This window comes from Miscanthus floridulus, chromosome 12 (genome assembly GCF_019320115.1).
Source record: "Miscanthus floridulus cultivar M001 chromosome 12, ASM1932011v1, whole genome shotgun sequence".
Taxonomy (NCBI): Eukaryota; Viridiplantae; Streptophyta; class Magnoliopsida; order Poales; family Poaceae; genus Miscanthus; species Miscanthus floridulus.
Genome location: NC_089591.1, coordinates 68,902,703 through 68,919,835, shown reverse-complemented (window position 1 = coordinate 68,919,835; position 17,133 = coordinate 68,902,703). Strand labels below are relative to the sequence as shown.

The window sequence follows — 17,133 nt, the reverse complement described above, 5'->3', positions numbered from 1 at the left end:
GGTTCATGCTCACCCAGCACACGCTTTCGAGGCGAGAGGAATCGATCGGCGAGTGGGCGGCTTCATGCCCACCACCACTGCTTCCTATCCTCCTCCAATTCACCGTGATAATGGAGCTGCCTAGTGGTATGGTGACAGACAGTCAGTACTACTGCCCCCACTCCGCCGCCTCGTGCGAGCACCCGCTTTTGATCCGATAAGTTTGTAGCAGCAGCAACAGCAACATGAGGAAAGAGAGGATCATCCGATAAAACAAATTTTTGCTAAAAGAGAGAGCGATATAAAACAGAAGACAACGCTGTGCTTCAGTGTGTGTGGGGAGAGATTCTTCTGAGCAATCCCCGCACCGCAACGACGAGTGAGGCCTATCATGAAGAAAAGGGCGTGTATAATGCACAACGACACGAATCCAGTGCCCTTTCGAGCGGATCAGATGGAACCCTAACGAAACTCCTATCAAACCACCTTTTATTTGCGGGGGCAATATCGCGGCTTTTCCTCGTGTTTATGGCACATCACCGAGATCGCTTTCGTCCCAGCAGGCCAGCACAGGGCACAGGTCGGTTTTTTCTGCCCCCGCTTCGGCCTGAAATTTATAACGAGGAAAATTCTGAAAGGCTGAGCGACTTTGTTGAGGACAACAAGTGGTGTCAGATTTTTCTTCGTCCAGTCATCCAGTGCGTGCGCGTCTCGTTCAAGAGGAGACGTTGAAAGGGTTCTAGGCCCGGACTAGGTCCCAGGAATCAGGCCTTGCTGCCAGGAAGCTCCTTGCTTAAGAAAGCAGCAAAGGTTGAATGATTTCTGGGTCCTACGAAATTAGGCCTGAATCAAATGGCAATCATCATATAATCTCTAGTACTCTCTTTCATATGTTATTGGTTTTTTTTTTAGAACACACCAAAAAAAAAGCTCAGCAAGCATGGACAATTCTGGTTACATCATCAGTAACAGAGCGAGCTCACTAGCTCGTCAATGAAGAAGTTCACGTTGGCTTCCAGTTTCTGCATTTACCATGTTCCTACTTTGAAGAAGGCAGTGGATCTTGGCCTTTTCAAGCTCTGGGCCCAACTCACCATCAGGTTCCTTCATCCTACTAGAAGTAACCTGCCACATTGCACAAGACTCCAATTCGATACTAATATTAGAAAGTACTAGTACATATTAGCACTAGTATGTGGAAACAAATGTATACATAAATAGGCCCAGCGTGGTAGAGAAGAGAGCAGATGCTGCTAGACTGCTAGGGCTAGCCTAGCTGCTACAGTGCACATAATGGCGCTTATCTTTTTCAGAGACGCTGCATTGTTCAAGAGACAAGGGACCAGTTCTGGCGCACCTTATTATCTTTGTTCATGTATCAGTAAATGCACCTGTCCGAGAAAGAATCATTCAATCACCCATCTCTGATCTCTCTGAGCCTCAAATAGTAGAGCCCGTGAATAGATTGACCAACGTGACAAGATCCAAAAAATACGGAGGACTAGGCTTGGAATGTCCAGCTCCAGTTCTGCTCCGAGAACTGGAGCCCTCAAGGTGTATACCAAATCATGAATTCAGCTGACCTGCTGCTGCCCATAGCTTAAGAAACAAAGAAACAGGGCTGATAAAAAGCAGATCGAATTCTAGATCGCACCTGAATGCCACTTGCGAATTTTAGGTACTGAATGATGAAAGCGCAGTGGCGTTTTTTTTTTTCAGGTGAAATGTGCAGTGTTGGGCGTCCACAGACAATGAACGCCATCTATTCTCAGCCCCCGCTCACATTATCCAGCGAGCGCAGGCACCCACACATTATTCCGAAACGAAATCCAAGCCGGCCCAAAAATGTCACGGTCAGGTCAGGGGCAGAAGCGTCCTCAGCCAGTCCAACGGCCTCCCGAGGCCCAGGCGCCCAGCCGGCCAGCCCCACAAACTCTTCCCACTTCCCAGCCCGAACAACCCGCGCCGCACGCTCCGCTTCGCTATGGCGCTCTCGCTCGCGCGCAGCCCCAGCCCCAGCCCCGGCGCGGCGCTCCCCGCGCCGCGGGTTGCCCACTTTGCCCTTCCTCTCCTTCCGCTCCGCTCCCCTCGCCGCCTGCACCAGGCGCGGCTCCGCCTCCGCGTCCGCGTCCGCGTCCGCGTCGCGGCGTCCTCGCCCCCAGAGGCGCAGGCCGCCGCCCCCGTGGCGGAGGAGGGGGAGGAGCAGGGGGAGAAGCGGCGGAAGCTGTACGTGGCCAACCTGCCCTGGTCCTTCCCGGCGCCGGAGATCGAGAAGCTATTCGCGCAACACGGCACCGTCAAGGACGTCGAGGTGGGGGTGGGAGGCGCGATCGATTTCCGTGAACGCAATGCCGCGTGCCCTGGAGAGCCGTTGAGGCCCGCGTGCGTTTAGGGTGTCCGAGTTTGAATTTCCAGTTGCGATATTCAGCTTTCGTTGCGTTTGTTTGGCAGGTCATCAAGGGGAAGGATGGCAGAAACAGGGGGTTCGCGTTCGTCACGATGTCGACGGCGGAGGAGGCAGCCACCGCCGCTGAGAAGCTTAACTCCCATGTGAGCGCGGCCTTGATGTCTTTGGTTTGCACCATGCTGTAGTTTCACGATTGAGCATCAGATAGACAGAGTAGATGTGAAGTAGAAGATGATATATAAATTGCAGTCTTAGGGAATCCAATCCATTGACCTCACTTGCATTCTCCTCCACTGAGGCTTTCAGCAACTTAGTGGATATTAACGGCTCGCACTTTACGTGGACATGGATTTACTTGTAATAATATCACTTCATGATTGAGTTTTCTATAACATGGGCCGAGTTTATCAGTCATGTATCATCATCATTGAGCTAATCATTAAAATGTTGACACCTAAAGATTTCTCCAAAATAAGATACTAACATTGAGAATAATATTTTCTAGGATGTAATGGGGCGGGCAATCAAGGTGGAGTTTTCAAAGAGCTTCAGAAAACCAGCTCCGCTTCCTCCTCCTGGCACCATTATAGAGAGGCACAAGCTTTATGTGTCCAATCTTCCATGGAAAGCAAGGGCTCCCAATGTTAAAGAATTCTTTGCAAAATTTAACCCGCTTTCTGCTAACATTATATTCGATAATGGAAAAGCAGCTGGGTATGGTTTTGTTTCCTTTGGGACAAAAGAAGAAGCAGAGGCTGCTCTCACTGAGCTTGATGGAAAGGTGTTACATACAAACTTCTACCTTACGTTTTTGTTTGTGAAGATATATAGCATACGTCCGTCACATGCCTCCACTAGATAAAAATAAAAATGCCTTATCAATTATCAACTGTATTCTCTCTCCATCTGTTTTTGATAATAATTTTGAGGACCCTTGCCATTGACTTGCAACAACAGACCTGCTATAGTGTTATCATGCAGTTAGATGAATTGTCTGTCTCTGTCCCATTTTGCCATTCCATCTTTTTATAAAATCGAATGTAAGATGTATTAAACTACAAGCACATTAAGGCACTAAGGTATCAGATTTATATTTGTCCTTTATTTAGGAACTTATGGGAAGACCTGTACGCTTGAATTGGCGGGAAAGTGGTGATGATAAGGTTGAAGTTGCAAAGGCCGACAGTGAAGTTGAAGTTGTAAATATTGAAGGAGCGAGCGTTGATGATGCCAGCACGGATGGAGGTGAAGATAAACAGGAATAGTCAAACATACTATACTGGCCTACGGGAAGAAAGTTCCATCCACCTTATTGATATAAACACAGATGTGGAACCTTGTTGTACAGTTACAAGTTTTTCCCTACACTACCTGGTGCGTAAGTGCATGATCATTGTGCCTATAATTGCACTTACTACTCATGGTTGGTACTTGAACTAATTTGTTTCTATGAAAATTTAATTCCATGACGTCATCGGAATACTTATGAGTGATCATACACATTTGAGGAATCTTTGATGTGCTGTAGTTTGCTTCGCTACTTGTGAATACTGCTTTCTGAAATTTTATGTATTTTATCATTTACCTTGCAATCATGAGTAATTTCATGCAGCATGAACAGCCAGTAATCAGCTTGAGGTTCAATTTCATTTCATAATGATGAGGGAAGCAAAACCATAATGCTCAGTTCACTTTGTATTAAAATTTGAAGCTTGAGAGAAATTTGCCATGGGTCATACGCTATCATACCAGGAGCATCCAGAAAAAAAAAAAACCCTCTGTTCCTGCAGTATATTTTAATTGGCAAGTTATTAATATGTTATTTCTTGGGAACTCAGATCTAGTGCCTGCCTTTTTTATATATGGATGCGGAATAAGAGGTGGCAATCATAATCCACACTCAATTATCATTGTCTGCCTTGGTCCTGCTAAGGTAAAGGCCAACAAAAGGCATTAGCTCTAACTTCAGGTGAAGTAATGTCCTTGTAGCTTGCAATTGTATTCAATTTCAGTTATGTTATTGTGACAATATTAAGACAGAACACAAGTAACAGCCCTGGCCGCAGCAGCACAGTAGACCAGGCGAAGAACATGTAAGGCCCAGCTACACCATAGGCTTAACAACAACAACAAAGCCTTTTAGTCCCAAACAAGTTGGGGTAGGCTAGAGTTGAAACCCAACATGAGCCCCTATTCACGGTTCAGGCACGTCAATAGTTGCTACACCATAGGCTTAAACACAACCAAAACAAGGAACTAGAGAGAGACGCCTGTTGAAAATCATTACACTAAATCCGTCTGAGTCTTTTAAAAAAGATTGATAACTTTTGAACTCAAACTTTTTCTAAGGGATGTATGTTAAAAATTGTTTCAATACCTCATTAAAACAGACAATAAGTGTAAGCTGTTGCTGTGAGACTGTTTAGAACAGTAGTTAAAAAGCTAGAATTGAGTTCAGTGTGGCCCTCTTGATAAGTTGTAAGATAGTGATGATGAAGGGTACAACTATGATTTGCACACACTACCTTTTCCTGGTGTCTGTTCAAGGGGAAGCAAAGTGGCAAAAGAGGAGCATATTTAACTCCACATAATTTAAAGCAGCTGTTCCCACAAATTTTAAGGGACTAAAGTGGACCAGATCAATGCAAATTGAAATTCTTTCTTTCTTTCTTTTTTTGGGTGAAAGCAAACTCAGGTGGTTTATTTTATCTTTTTTTTTTCTTTCTAACCTCAAAGGGGTCAAAGTCTTAAAGCTATCCCTATTGGTGGGACTAGTTCTTAAGGGGGAAAAGGGATGATCATGTTCCTCTTTGGTCCACCACTTCATCTGTCTTCTCCTACAAACCTTCTATTAATCCATTTCCACTGACAAACAGGGAAAAGAGGAATTTGAAAATATAGCATTCTTTTGTGGAGTGAACGTCCTTCGTGATGGAAAACAGAATCAGCTTACTTGGTTATCCTGTTTTAACCTTTTGGAGTCCTGAACGATTAATCTACTAACTACTATCCAGTTGGTTTCTTGGTAAAAATTAATTTGAAGCTCAATACTGTCATAAGGTCATGCATCTTGATTCATTTTCAGCACTAGACGTAATATCCAGAATTTTTATAGTAATATATAGAAGCAACTGGATGACTAGAGAAATATAGTGTAATATATTATGCACAAAGTAGTCCTTTTTGTGCAGCATAACATCGATGTCTCCAGTAATTTATTGGTATCTGTATCACAGAATAAGGTCACTGTTTATATTAAAGAAAGGCTTATACGTTATGCCCTGTTTTGCATTTCAGTTTCAGTTCCTTTCAGAAGCAGGATGGACATCAATGATTTCCTCGAACGCTCTTGTTTATGTCAGACCATATTCTTCATAACTACATCATTCATCCTCCTGTATAAAATATTCTGCCTCACCTCATGTTGTGTTTTATTTACTTTATGGCTAGGCGTGCAAACCATTTGGTCTGTTCTGTTCAAACTTTTCTTGTGTAACTTCTGCACATTGGTTACTAACATCTTAATTTGTTATATAGATGCATAACTATTCAATTGCCTTCCAAATGAGAACAACATTACACGTTAGCCTCTTCAAATTCCTTGAACCATGAATCTAAAAGAGAAAGTATCACAATTGAATTTATATTCCTCCAAGGCTTTTCCTTAATTAAGGGAAAGAGTGAAATTGGCTGTTCTTTTGTAAGTTAGCCAGGAATATGGTAGCACTTAGCTTGCACTGAATGGAACCATACAGGTCCCTATGTCTACATGTGTCCCAAAATTTGTCACTTCTCTATGTTTCCGTCATGCATTTGGATGACTGCACTCCTAATCTGCTATCCCTGTTATGTGGCAGTCATTTGCTCTCTTTTTTAACGAACGTGACAGTTATTTGCTTATCACAAAAGGAGGAAAATTCTTCTGATTTTTCAAAATAAAAAATAAATCTTCTGATATTTCAACTATTTCTGTCAATTTTCTCTGTCCAACTTAGATTTGATAAAATGTTACCTGTTCTCCCTTATTTATCTGTAAGATGATCATCACCATGTGGTTTGTGCCTTCATTAGATTGATTTGCATATGTCATAATGTTACATTGTTTTGTATGCATGTATGCTGATCGTTTAATCCAAATTTCCATAAAACATAGTTTTCAAAGTAATTTCATATAACTGCGGTTTCGGAAAAAAATATATAACTGCGGTTTGAACTGTCCTTGCACATAAAATGTAAGGGCTGGTCCCTTTCATACCAGTAAGCTATTAAGGCTATGTTGACACTATAATAAGATTAGTGTCATAAAGAGAGAAGTAAATTCAAAGAAAGCTGTTGAAATAGTGCGAGTAATCATTATCTTTAGTTACTTGACTTGAAGAGAGAAAAACCTGATTTCTGAAAGAGACTTCAAGGTTTATGGTACAGGACAGTCCCTTTCTTTGGAGGGGAAACAATAGCACTACCAACATTAAGATAATGGATATTTACCAGGTTCACAAAAAAATTTGGAAATTTTAGCAACTTATTGTTTTATGGAATATGGAATTTGTTTCTTTGTCTGTGAGGCTTTCAAATATTCATTTTCTGTATTAGTTTAAGTTAATTTGACTGATCAAAGCCTACAACATCTCTAACTAAAACCAAAAGAACCTTGCAATGAGTGCAAACATTGGGTTTCACTCAACAAAATCCATGAGATTTAAGACGTTTTGGCGTTAAGAGAGTAAGAAGTTTTATTTCCTTCCTCTTTCAGCTGAAGCTTCCACTGGTAGGCTTCATCTATGCTACTTGCACTGTTTCTCCATCTTGTTGTGCCAGGACCCAGACGTGTACTATTCTGTTTATCTTTCCTGTTACTGTTCATTCCTTATTATCATATCAGACGGCCATCTTGTCTTCCTCATCTGATCTGTGTGTGTCAGTGTGTCAAAGAGGGCATCGAATCGAAGTTAAAAGAGAAAGCAACAGCAGCAGGGGCAAAGGAAAAGAAAAAGGAAAGAAGAGCTGCAGCACCAAAAACAAAAGCAAATAAGATCAGGTCCCAACCACCACCATCTCCACGTCTCCTTCCATCCCTCCCAAATACTTTCCCTTGTAAACAAGCTTCACTGCCTCTCAAAGTCTCAAAGCCAGCAGCGTCATCTGATCTCTCCCCATATCCTCTCACAGTTCCCAACACCGAGAAAGGAGCATGGATCCAAGGCGCCTAGTATGTCCTCTCTCTTCTCATCACAATGATTTATCCCAGAAGCTCACAGATAGCACCTGGAGACTCAGTCTCAGAGACTGAGGAGTGAAGTAGTTACCGTCTCGCCTCGTTTCTCCCAGTCTGCCGTTGCTGCTACTGCTGCCAGAGCCCAGAGCTCGTGGTGGGAGGCAATGGCCTCGTCACCGCTTGCAATCTCGGGGGGACAGCCTACCTGGGTCCCCTATGAGCCAACCAAAGATTGCTCCCAGGGCCTGTGCAGCATGTACTGCCCGCAGTGGTGCTACTTCATCTTCCCGCCGCCTCCGCCGTTCGACGTCGGCGGCCCCAGCCCCGACGACTCCTCCGGCCCTGTCTTCTCCCCGCTTGTCATCGCTATCATCGGCGTGCTGGCGATCGCCTTCCTCCTCGTCAGTTACTACACCTTCATTTCCAGGTACTGTGGCACCTTGGGTTCCTTCCGGGGCAGACTCTTCAGTTCCCACTCAAGTGCTGGTGCCCGCGGCCGTGGCAACGGCGGCGGCCGCCGTGGAGGCCAAGGACAATCCAGGAGCCAGGAATCGTGGAACATCTCGCCGTCGACCGGGCTGGATGAGACCTTGATCAGCAAGATCACCTTGTGCAAGTACAAGCGTGGTGATGCCTCGGTCCACACCACGGACTGCTCGGTCTGCCTCGGCGAGTTCAGGGACGGGGAGAGCCTGCGGCTGCTGCCCAAGTGCAGCCACGCCTTCCACCAGCAATGCATTGACAAGTGGCTCAAGTCGCACTCCAATTGCCCTCTGTGCCGCTCCAACATCACCTTCATCACCGTGGGCATGGGGATGGCGACGCAGGAGGCCGAGAGCCGTGGTCCAGGCGAGAGTGTTGGGAGAGACGCTGCCCATGAGGTGGTTGTGGTGATGGATGACATGGAAATCATGTGCGACGAGCAGCAGAGCATGGCGGGCAGCACAGATGGTGATGGTGATGACCAGGAGGCAAATGGTGGTAGTCCGGAGGGAATGGACGAGGCCGACGGCAAGGCTGAGATCAGAGAAGAATTCCCGCCGCCGCTGAAGTTCAAGTCGGGGCCTTCGTCGTCTGACCCGGACCATGACATCCGCATGTCCATCGCCGACGTTCTGCAGGCCAGCATGGAAGACGAGCTCATGGCAGCCAGGGAGAGCGGCGTCCTTGCAGGTGGCGCCGGCACATCAAGACGGTGTCACGGCGAGAACAGCAAGGGCGGACGCAGCAGCCGGCGTGCACTGCAGGACGCCATGGACACGAAGCGGTTGCCGCCTGCTGGCCGGTCTTGCTTCAGCAGCAAGAGTGGGAGGGGAAGGGATTCAGATCTTCCGATGTGAGCTCAGAGTTGTTTCAGATTTTTACCTAGGATGCTTACTGGGCAGGCTTTCCTTGTTTGCTTGCAAGATGGAATGTCGAATGGAAAAAGCAGGGACCTACATGTGATGCCAGGGTCCAATAGTTCGTCTGCATTGCTCGGTGAGGCCTCTTCTGCTTCTAGTTGGTAGGCCTTGGATCAGTTCTGTGTTTGCTCTTCCATCCTAGAAGACCCACATTCCATTATTTCAGTGAACATGTTCTTACTGTGAATTCAGTACAAGACTAGTCCAACAGTTTTCTGGTGCCTTCTGGTATTGCCCTGCCATATTTTTTGGGTCTTTTTTTTTTTGCTCCTTTCGTTTTTTTTATGGACGTGTCAATGTTTGAGCCTTCGCTTTTACTAAATGCTGAGCACATAGTATGAAAACTGACTGTGCAATGGGCTAGAGGGACCCTTTCTTTGCACTAACACAAATGCAGGAATCCCGTTTGCGTTTGGAATTTCCCATCATCATAGCACATAGCAGTGGTGGACCTATTGCATAACCAGATAAGCATGTGTGCTATAGCTCTGTTGTCGCTGAAGTTGCCTGTGGTCCGTCACCCATGAACTAAGCTTACTCGCAACAAGCAACAAAGCTGCAAACCGACGCTGCTTTACCTCCCGGTCCCGGAGTTAGAATGACTTGTTTAATTTTGTTATTACTCTTATTATACTCACGCAGTGTTACTGCATGATCCGTACTCAGATCTTAGCCTGTGACGGGCGATCAGAATCTGATCCCCCACCGCTTTGCAAAAAACAAACCTGTTCCTTTTATCGGCCACTGCACGTGAATTTTTTACTATTTGGTCTTTTTTTTTTTTGAAAGTTTTTCTCAAATAGACCCCTGGCGGAAACAATTCCAGAAATGGATCCTTGGCTCGGCGCCAGAGTGACTGGCGCCGAGCTCGGCGCCACGGTCACTGGCGTCGAGCTCGGCGCCACGGTCACTGGCGTCGATCTTGGCGCCGAGCTCGGCGCCGTCGATCTTGGCGCCGAGCTCGGCGCCGTCGATCTTGGCGCCGAGCTCGGCGCCAATCTGAATGGCGCCGAGCCACCTGCATTTAACCCAGCCTGCACTTCTTCTCCGAGCGTTCTTCCTCTTATTTCTCCTCTGTCTCGGGTTTTTTTCTCACCACTTCACCCTACCTCACAATCACCGGCAACTTAGAATTTTGGCTAAGTCCCTAAATTTACCGTGAGATGGATATATAAAATTTTGGCTAAGTCTTTAAATTTCAGCATGTCCATTTTCCCGTGCCCAGGACCTCGGCGCCAGTGACCGTGGCGCCGAGCTCGGCGCCAGTCACTCTGGCGCCGAGCCAAGGGTCCATTTCTGGAATTGTTTCCACCAGAGGTCTATTTGAGAGAAACTTTCAAAAAAAAAGAGCCAAATAGTAAAAAAATTCGGGCCACGCACCACTGTCCACTAGCCATAGCCTCTCTTTTCTTTAGTTTGTTCCTTGACGCATATAGATGCTGAAGTTTCTGTGACAGGAACGATGCTGGAATCTTAGATATTAGGCGATGCCCTGGCTGGACAACATGTGGTTTGATATTCCAAATCCATGGCTGGGGTTAGGTTACGTCTGGTGGTACTCTGGTCGATTCAACACGAGCCATCTTTGGTCGTTTCAGCTATAACTTTATTTATCATTATCCTTTTTTAAAAAAAGAAAGAAAGAAAGAACAAGCTATGAGAACTTTGTGCTGGAGCCACGAGCCCAATACGATTTTTTCCGGTGTTTGTTTAGTAGTTCGGGGTTGCCATGAAACACGGCTCTACTGATATGTCACACTGAAGTGTGGACATACATACTATACACTACTGTACTCCTACATAGTACTAGCAGATAGGTACGTACATGGGTTTGGTCGTCTGATTCTGTCAGTGGCCCGCACCACACGGACCTGGACCTGACGCCTGGTTGCTGGCACCCTTTGTACAGTATGTATCTACGGAGTACTCCATCTGTTCCTAATTATAATTATAAGTTGTTTTAACTTTTTTAGTATATTTATTTTGTTATGCTAAATATATACGAAAAATAGATGAATCAAAAAGTTAAAAACGACTCATAATTTAGAACGGACGTGGTAGATTCGAGACTAGAGTGGTCTCCCTCTCGGTGATCGGTATCCGTCGCGATCGCACTTGCGGGTGATTTGGATCGTTGCGACCGGCTCGCTCGGCAACGCGACGTGGATTGCTGCACTGTTACGCTGACTCCTCTCGGTTCTCCGGCCCGACTTCCACTCGGAAATTCGGATGCTTCCAATTCGCTTGATGCGGCCTCGACCAACACTTGCCAGAAAAGAATCAAAGAGCCATAGGTTCTACACGATGGCTGCACTTCGTCTGGTCTAGTGTCGTAGCTAGGCTTTCGCATTGGCTTGCTCGCTATCGCTAGCTAGGTAATAGGTTGCTGCAGCAGCTAGCGCAGCCGATTACATTACAATATGCAACGACGCCGTTGGTGGAGGGCAGGCGCGCCGCAGCGCCGGCGAGGGCGGCCATGGCCGTCGGCCCGTCCCTCCTTTCCCCCCTTCCGCCTTTGTTTTGAAATCGCAGTGGCGAGACGGTAGGGAGGGCAAAGCAAAGTCAAAAAGGCCGTGGGCTCGCCGAGAGCTGAACTGACTCTCTTTTTGGTGTCCGCCGCACAAGAGCGAGGCTGATTTTGTTTTCGTTTCATTTTTCTGCTGAAGTGAGGATTCCGAGGCTAAACCAGACTTGGATAATTGTTCGAAATTATGCTCTTCGGTCAAGCCCAGTAGGGATCGGGAGCTTGGTGATCTAGGATGGGCTAAGCTGTACGTTTTGGTCCTAGTTGTTCGGCTGCACTTTAAGTCGGCTTGTTCGGCTTATTTTTTCAGCCGGGACAGTGTTTTCCTCCCATAATATTTCAGTATCAACAATATTTCTCAGTATGAACAGTAAATAATCCAGCTCAGCCGAATACTCCGGCGGGCATCTATTAAGAACTTGAGCTCCCGACTGCCCATGGATGGCGGCGAGCAGGTCTGTCAATGGGTCAAATCTATTTTTTACCAATCCAACCCATAACAGATTGATTCTCTTCCTAACTTATGCTACTACATAACTTTATTGTTTAACTCTAACCCAATTAAATCCACTAATTAGTTGAACACACGTGGGTCTTCTATAAAAACATATAGATTTGCACAAGATATATACTCCATCCGTTCCAAATTATAAGTCGTTTTGACTTTTTTGAGACATCCATAGTAAAATGGATGAACTAAAAAAATTAAAGCGACTTATAATTTAAAATAAATAACGTATATAAAAGTATAATATTGTAGATTCTAGCTGATAAGTTCGAGTGAACAGGCCCTAAGTTTGCATGAGGACAGCCCAACCCAAAATTAAAAGACCACGTCCACACCCTAGAACTTTGTCAAAAAGACACTACAACCTATTGGAGACAACTCAATGTAATAGGGAGCTACTTTGTGTCGATTAGAGTTGCCAAATCAGCATATGGGCCTCACATCAAGAGGCGGACCTTGTATTCATACTTCAAAATTGAGACTCGTTGGATTTTTTTTTCCCAAGAAGACTTGTTAGTATGATTCAGAATGGCATGGAGATACTCTATGCCAACTAGTGCAGCAAGGTCATTATGCAGGCTCGAAAAAATTACAAAGACATATAATAAAATTTGTATTGATAACTAAAATTCAACACTAATAAAAATGCACATCCCTGAAAGGTTTTGTTTGTATGGGTACAATTACCTCCTATACATGTGGATCAAAGATCAAAATAAAATAAATATTGTAAAAATAAAATAAATATTGTCAATCCCTGAAAGGCTTCTGTTCCATACTTCCATATATATGGTGTCATTGTAGCTTTGTCGGTCAAGTTTTTTTTTAATCTTTGGCTATTAGTATATAAAATTTGTAATGTTTAATATTGAAGAATTGTGTTTTCAGATTCACCATAAAAATAATTATATAATATACGGTTCTCATGTTTTTTAAACTGCATGAATTTATAGGAATTGATGGTTAAAGACAGATTTTTTACTTAACACAAAATCTGGAACGACAACTAATTTAAAGCAAGGGTGTAACAATTTTACAATTACATAAATACTTTTGGGCCTGTTTGGTTCCCTGTATTAGGTTGTATTCGGACTTGTGCAATATAGTTTACATGTATTTAGTTGCTCTCAGAGGCTCTTATGCAGACTTGTATGTGCTCAAAGCAGGTTTAATGTAACATTAGATAGTATGCCAAATTTGATTGTATTATTTCAACAGACCGATGAGGCTCAAGAAAAGAAAATATTCTCGCCTCTCCTATCTTCACTAGAATTATAAAACATTACGACCTCTATTAGAGTATGAAGGAGGCTACATGCAACACGATAGACAACGGGAATTTTTTTACCAAACATGGCTTTGCCTATGCACGACAACTGAACACTAGAACATTGCATACATTTACGTTGTTTTGGATTGTGCTGCATAAGATCCAATGCAGACTAAGATCAATTTAAGCAACTAATCACGACCTTAGCAAATTCCTTGGCATGTGCTGATGTGCACAAAGTGGGAAGGGACGCCACATTGGTTCATAATCCACGCCAAGCAAAGCCAGCCTAGTGGGACCCCCACTTTACCTATTTGCTTTTTTGGATTGGATAGGCTCCGTTTGATGTTTGATTCCATCTGGCCTACGCTTCCTATTCTTGCTAGTCGGCCGAATTCAGGGGAGACGCCGCCGCCCGATCACAGTGAACGCGACAAGGGTGTTAGAAAGTTCTAAACTCTAGGTGTAGATGTAGCGGGTTTAATCATTTTACTTAGGGTTCCTCTACTTTGCCCTGGTGTAGTTGTGTCGTAGCCGCATGGACGCCGGTGTCGAGGGAGCTCGGCGCGGTGGAGTCCATAGTAGAGGTGGCGATGCCGAGGCGACGGTGAGGTTGGTGGCGGCTTCCCGTCGCTGGCAACACTCACTTTAGATCGGATTAGGTTTAGCTTTTGGTGGATCACGGCAGGCTTCGGTCAACCTCGTTGTTCGAGCCCTGATCTCCACCTCTCTTTTTATAGTGCTGTACGACAGAGGCCCATCAACCATATTAGGGTTGGGCGTCCCCGATCAGGGCGCAGATCCAAGGGCTCAATAGGCCTGTTGGGCCTATTGGTGGAGATCAACTAACATTCTCCCCCCTTGATCTCACTACCATCTTTCAATTTCATATCATTTACTTTTGTTCATTCCATTATAGATTAACGCATAGAGCATGTTTCATCGTCACGGTCAATTGCCGATAGATTTAATAGCTACAATACACCACTCTGTTCTAAAATAGATACTTAACTTTGGGCCTTCTTTTATCCAGGAATTTTAGGCTTTTCCTTAAACCCATGCTAGCTACATGTTCTCTGAACATGTTGGGTGGTAAGCCTTTTGTAAGTGGATCCGCGAGCATCTTTTCGGTACTTATATGCTCAAGACTTATGACATGATCCCGGACTTTATCTTTCACAATATAATATTTTATGTCAATGTGTTTGGCAGCACCACTTGACTTATTATTGTGAGCATACTGTACTGCCGGATTATTATCGCAGTGTAACTTAAGTGGCCTATAGATGTCGTCAACCACCTTCAAACCGGGTATGAACTTCTTTAGCCAGTTCACCTGCCCCGTTGCCTCATAACACGCTACAAACTTGGCATACATTGTGGATGATGTAGTGATGGTTTGCTTTGAGCTTTTCCATGAAATAGCTCCCCTTACGAGAGTGAATACATATCCAGACGTGGATTTTCTATTATCTCCCGCATAATCAGAATCTGAATATCCCACTATATAGAGTGAATCAGATCTTCTACACGTCATATACGTCATCATGAGGCTTTTTGTTCCTTGCAAATAACGCAAGACTTTCTTTACTAATTTTCAGTGTTCTGTTTCAGGATTGCTCTGGAATATGCCAAGTAACCCGGTAATAAATGTCAAGTCAGGGCGCGTACATACTTGAGTGTTGACACAAAATGTGACGCACTGTGCCTCACACACAGCAAGCCGAAAAGCATAGCTTCAATTGGGTTCCCGGGTGTTTCGTTATCCGAAAGCGTGCCAGTCAGTTTGACCTGAAAACTAACAAGGGATAAAACAATTAAATGTCAAACCAGAACATGTCGGGTAATACCAGACAGTTCCACATATACGGCCCTGAAGCCACTTACAACGACATACAGCTATAGAGAGCTGTCTGCCAATGAGTTCATAAACCGTTTCGGCTAATCGTAAGATGAATGCACGTGGAAACCTGAGCGCCGAATACACATGCATGGGAAGACATATTTGAACAAGTGAAATTAATTATGAGTTAACGCATAACCAAACTCGGCAGTCCAGCCGAATTGGGGTCCATGAAGAAGGAACGTGCAAATAAAAACGATTAAACTAATCCAAAACCTGCATCTGCCGCACGACACCTGGTTTTGTTAAAGCTTAAACATGATTAACATGCATGAACCCGCGACATGTGACAACCTAGATTAAAATAATTCGGCCATTATGAGCACACTATCTAGTTGCAAAGATATTATGAAAAAGCAATGATCATTGAAACACGAATAAAACCACAAGAGAGAGAAGGCCGAACAATATCAATCTAGATTGGGCAGAAGTGTGTTACAAATATATATATATAAAATGTTCCGTAACATGCAACACTGGATAACTTAATGAATCTATTTAGATTTGCCATATCTAAAAGAGCCGATAACTATCTTGCTTTCACTAAACATATTGAGTAAACGCCTGCCGCACGGTATCTACTCATATACAAAGCATAAGCAAAGACTTCTTGATTGTCAAGCAAAGATCCGCCGCACGACCATTGAAAACAAACAAGACTACTTGCATCACGTCTAAATCCACCGCATGATACTAAACATGATAACAAGGTTGCCGGAACTTACGGAGGTCGACGGATTGATGATTCCTCTCGAAGAACTCGACGACACGACAAGAGGACTCAAAAGTTGGCACGGGGCCGGTTGTATTGATTTGGTTGTGAACCCTTTTTACAATGGTCGAGGGTCAATATTTATACCCTAGACAAAATGTGAGTCCTAGAGGACTACGATTTACAAAGGAACTTCTAAACAAACTTGGAAACTTACGATTCCTTACCCTAAACTTATAGATTCCTTTATTATTACAACTCTCATCTTTCCGATCGGTCCTGCCTGCCATCTTCTGTTTTCCCGAATGGAGTTACCGCCTTCTAGAGTAACCGACCGCACAAGCATTTAGCCGACCGCTTGTTTTGTTTGCCAAACACCCTTCTTCCCGCATGTGGGTCTACCTGTCATCTTCCAGAATCGACCAAAATCCAGTGTTAACACATGCCCCCTCAATTTCGGGATAAAAGTTGTTTTATTCTGAAATTGACCACAAGCTCTTTCATCCTCCTAGGTCATCACCGTTCAAAACCGCAGTCGCTGCCCAAAAATTCAAGCTTTCAGCGCAACCTCGGACCTCCTTCAAATCTTCAATGGCGACCCAGGATGAAATCCCAGAGGTAAACTTTACTTATATTTGGCAACTTTCATCTTATCCTCCCGCTCCTCTTTTGATTTACTCCCCTCTGATTTCAATCATCTTCTAAAGGAATACAAGAGCCAGATTTTGATCTCCTATGCTGCCAACCCCGACTCCTATCTCCTCGGCCCAATGGGAAATCCTGACGCTTCTGAAATTATTGAGAAGGAAACCTAAAGAATTCCTTTCAAGTCTGGGATTACCTCGTCAAACCGATGGCCAAACACGTTCAAGAATTGGCCATTTCCCCCAATCACCGGATGGCGTAACTGGTACAGGAGAATGCTGGAGAAAAGCAGCAGCCACTGGGAAAGTCAGGACATCAGTCATTGTCTGGAGTTATCTTTAGCAGAGACACCCAGGAATGATTCCCTTCTGATAGCAGCTTCTCATTTTTTGTCTGACGCTATCAATGCCTTTATCTTTGGTCATGGTATTATGACCATCACTCTAGCCGACGTATTCATGATGACTGGCTTGAATGTGTCATTGCCAGTATATCCCTACAAGTACAAGAGCAAAAGTAATCAAAGAGCCGTCAGCTCTGGATGTGGATGGGTCAAACATATTCAGA

At 44.5% G+C, this 17,133-nt stretch overlaps 2 protein-coding genes across 2 annotated transcripts; both read left to right on the top strand.

The window, feature by feature from the left end:
- The first annotated feature begins 1,922 nt into the window (after nt 1–1,922).
- Nucleotides 1,923–3,855, top strand: LOC136497115 (28 kDa ribonucleoprotein, chloroplastic-like). The gene is made up of 4 exons (XM_066492899.1): nt 1,923–2,290; nt 2,431–2,529; nt 2,892–3,167; nt 3,496–3,855. The coding sequence occupies exons 1-4, from the start codon at nt 1,964–1,966 to the stop codon at nt 3,649–3,651; spliced, it is 858 nt and encodes a 285-aa protein (XP_066348996.1). The 5' UTR covers nt 1,923–1,963; the 3' UTR covers nt 3,652–3,855.
- A 3,338-nt stretch (nt 3,856–7,193) lies between these two features.
- On the top strand, nt 7,194–9,451 carry LOC136497345 (E3 ubiquitin-protein ligase Os04g0590900-like). Its single transcript, XM_066493143.1, has one exon. It carries the CDS (start codon nt 7,766–7,768, stop codon nt 8,939–8,941), a length of 1,176 nt encoding a protein of 391 aa, XP_066349240.1. The 5' UTR covers nt 7,194–7,765; the 3' UTR covers nt 8,942–9,451.
- Nucleotides 9,452–17,133: the final 7,682 nt, after the last annotated feature.

Coding starts and splice junctions, on each gene's coding strand:
- LOC136497345 (XM_066493143.1), top strand. CDS start 7,766: ATGGCCTCGTCACCGCTTGCAATCTCGGGGGGACAGCCTACCTGGGTC.
- LOC136497115 (XM_066492899.1), top strand. CDS start 1,964: ATGGCGCTCTCGCTCGCGCGCAGCCCCAGCCCCAGCCCCGGCGCGGCG. Junction 2,530..2,891: donor CTGAGAAGCTTAACTCCCAT/GTGAGCGCGGCC, acceptor AATATTTTCTAG/GATGTAATGGGGCGGGCAAT. Junction 3,168..3,495: donor TCACTGAGCTTGATGGAAAG/GTGTTACATACA, acceptor TCCTTTATTTAG/GAACTTATGGGAAGACCTGT.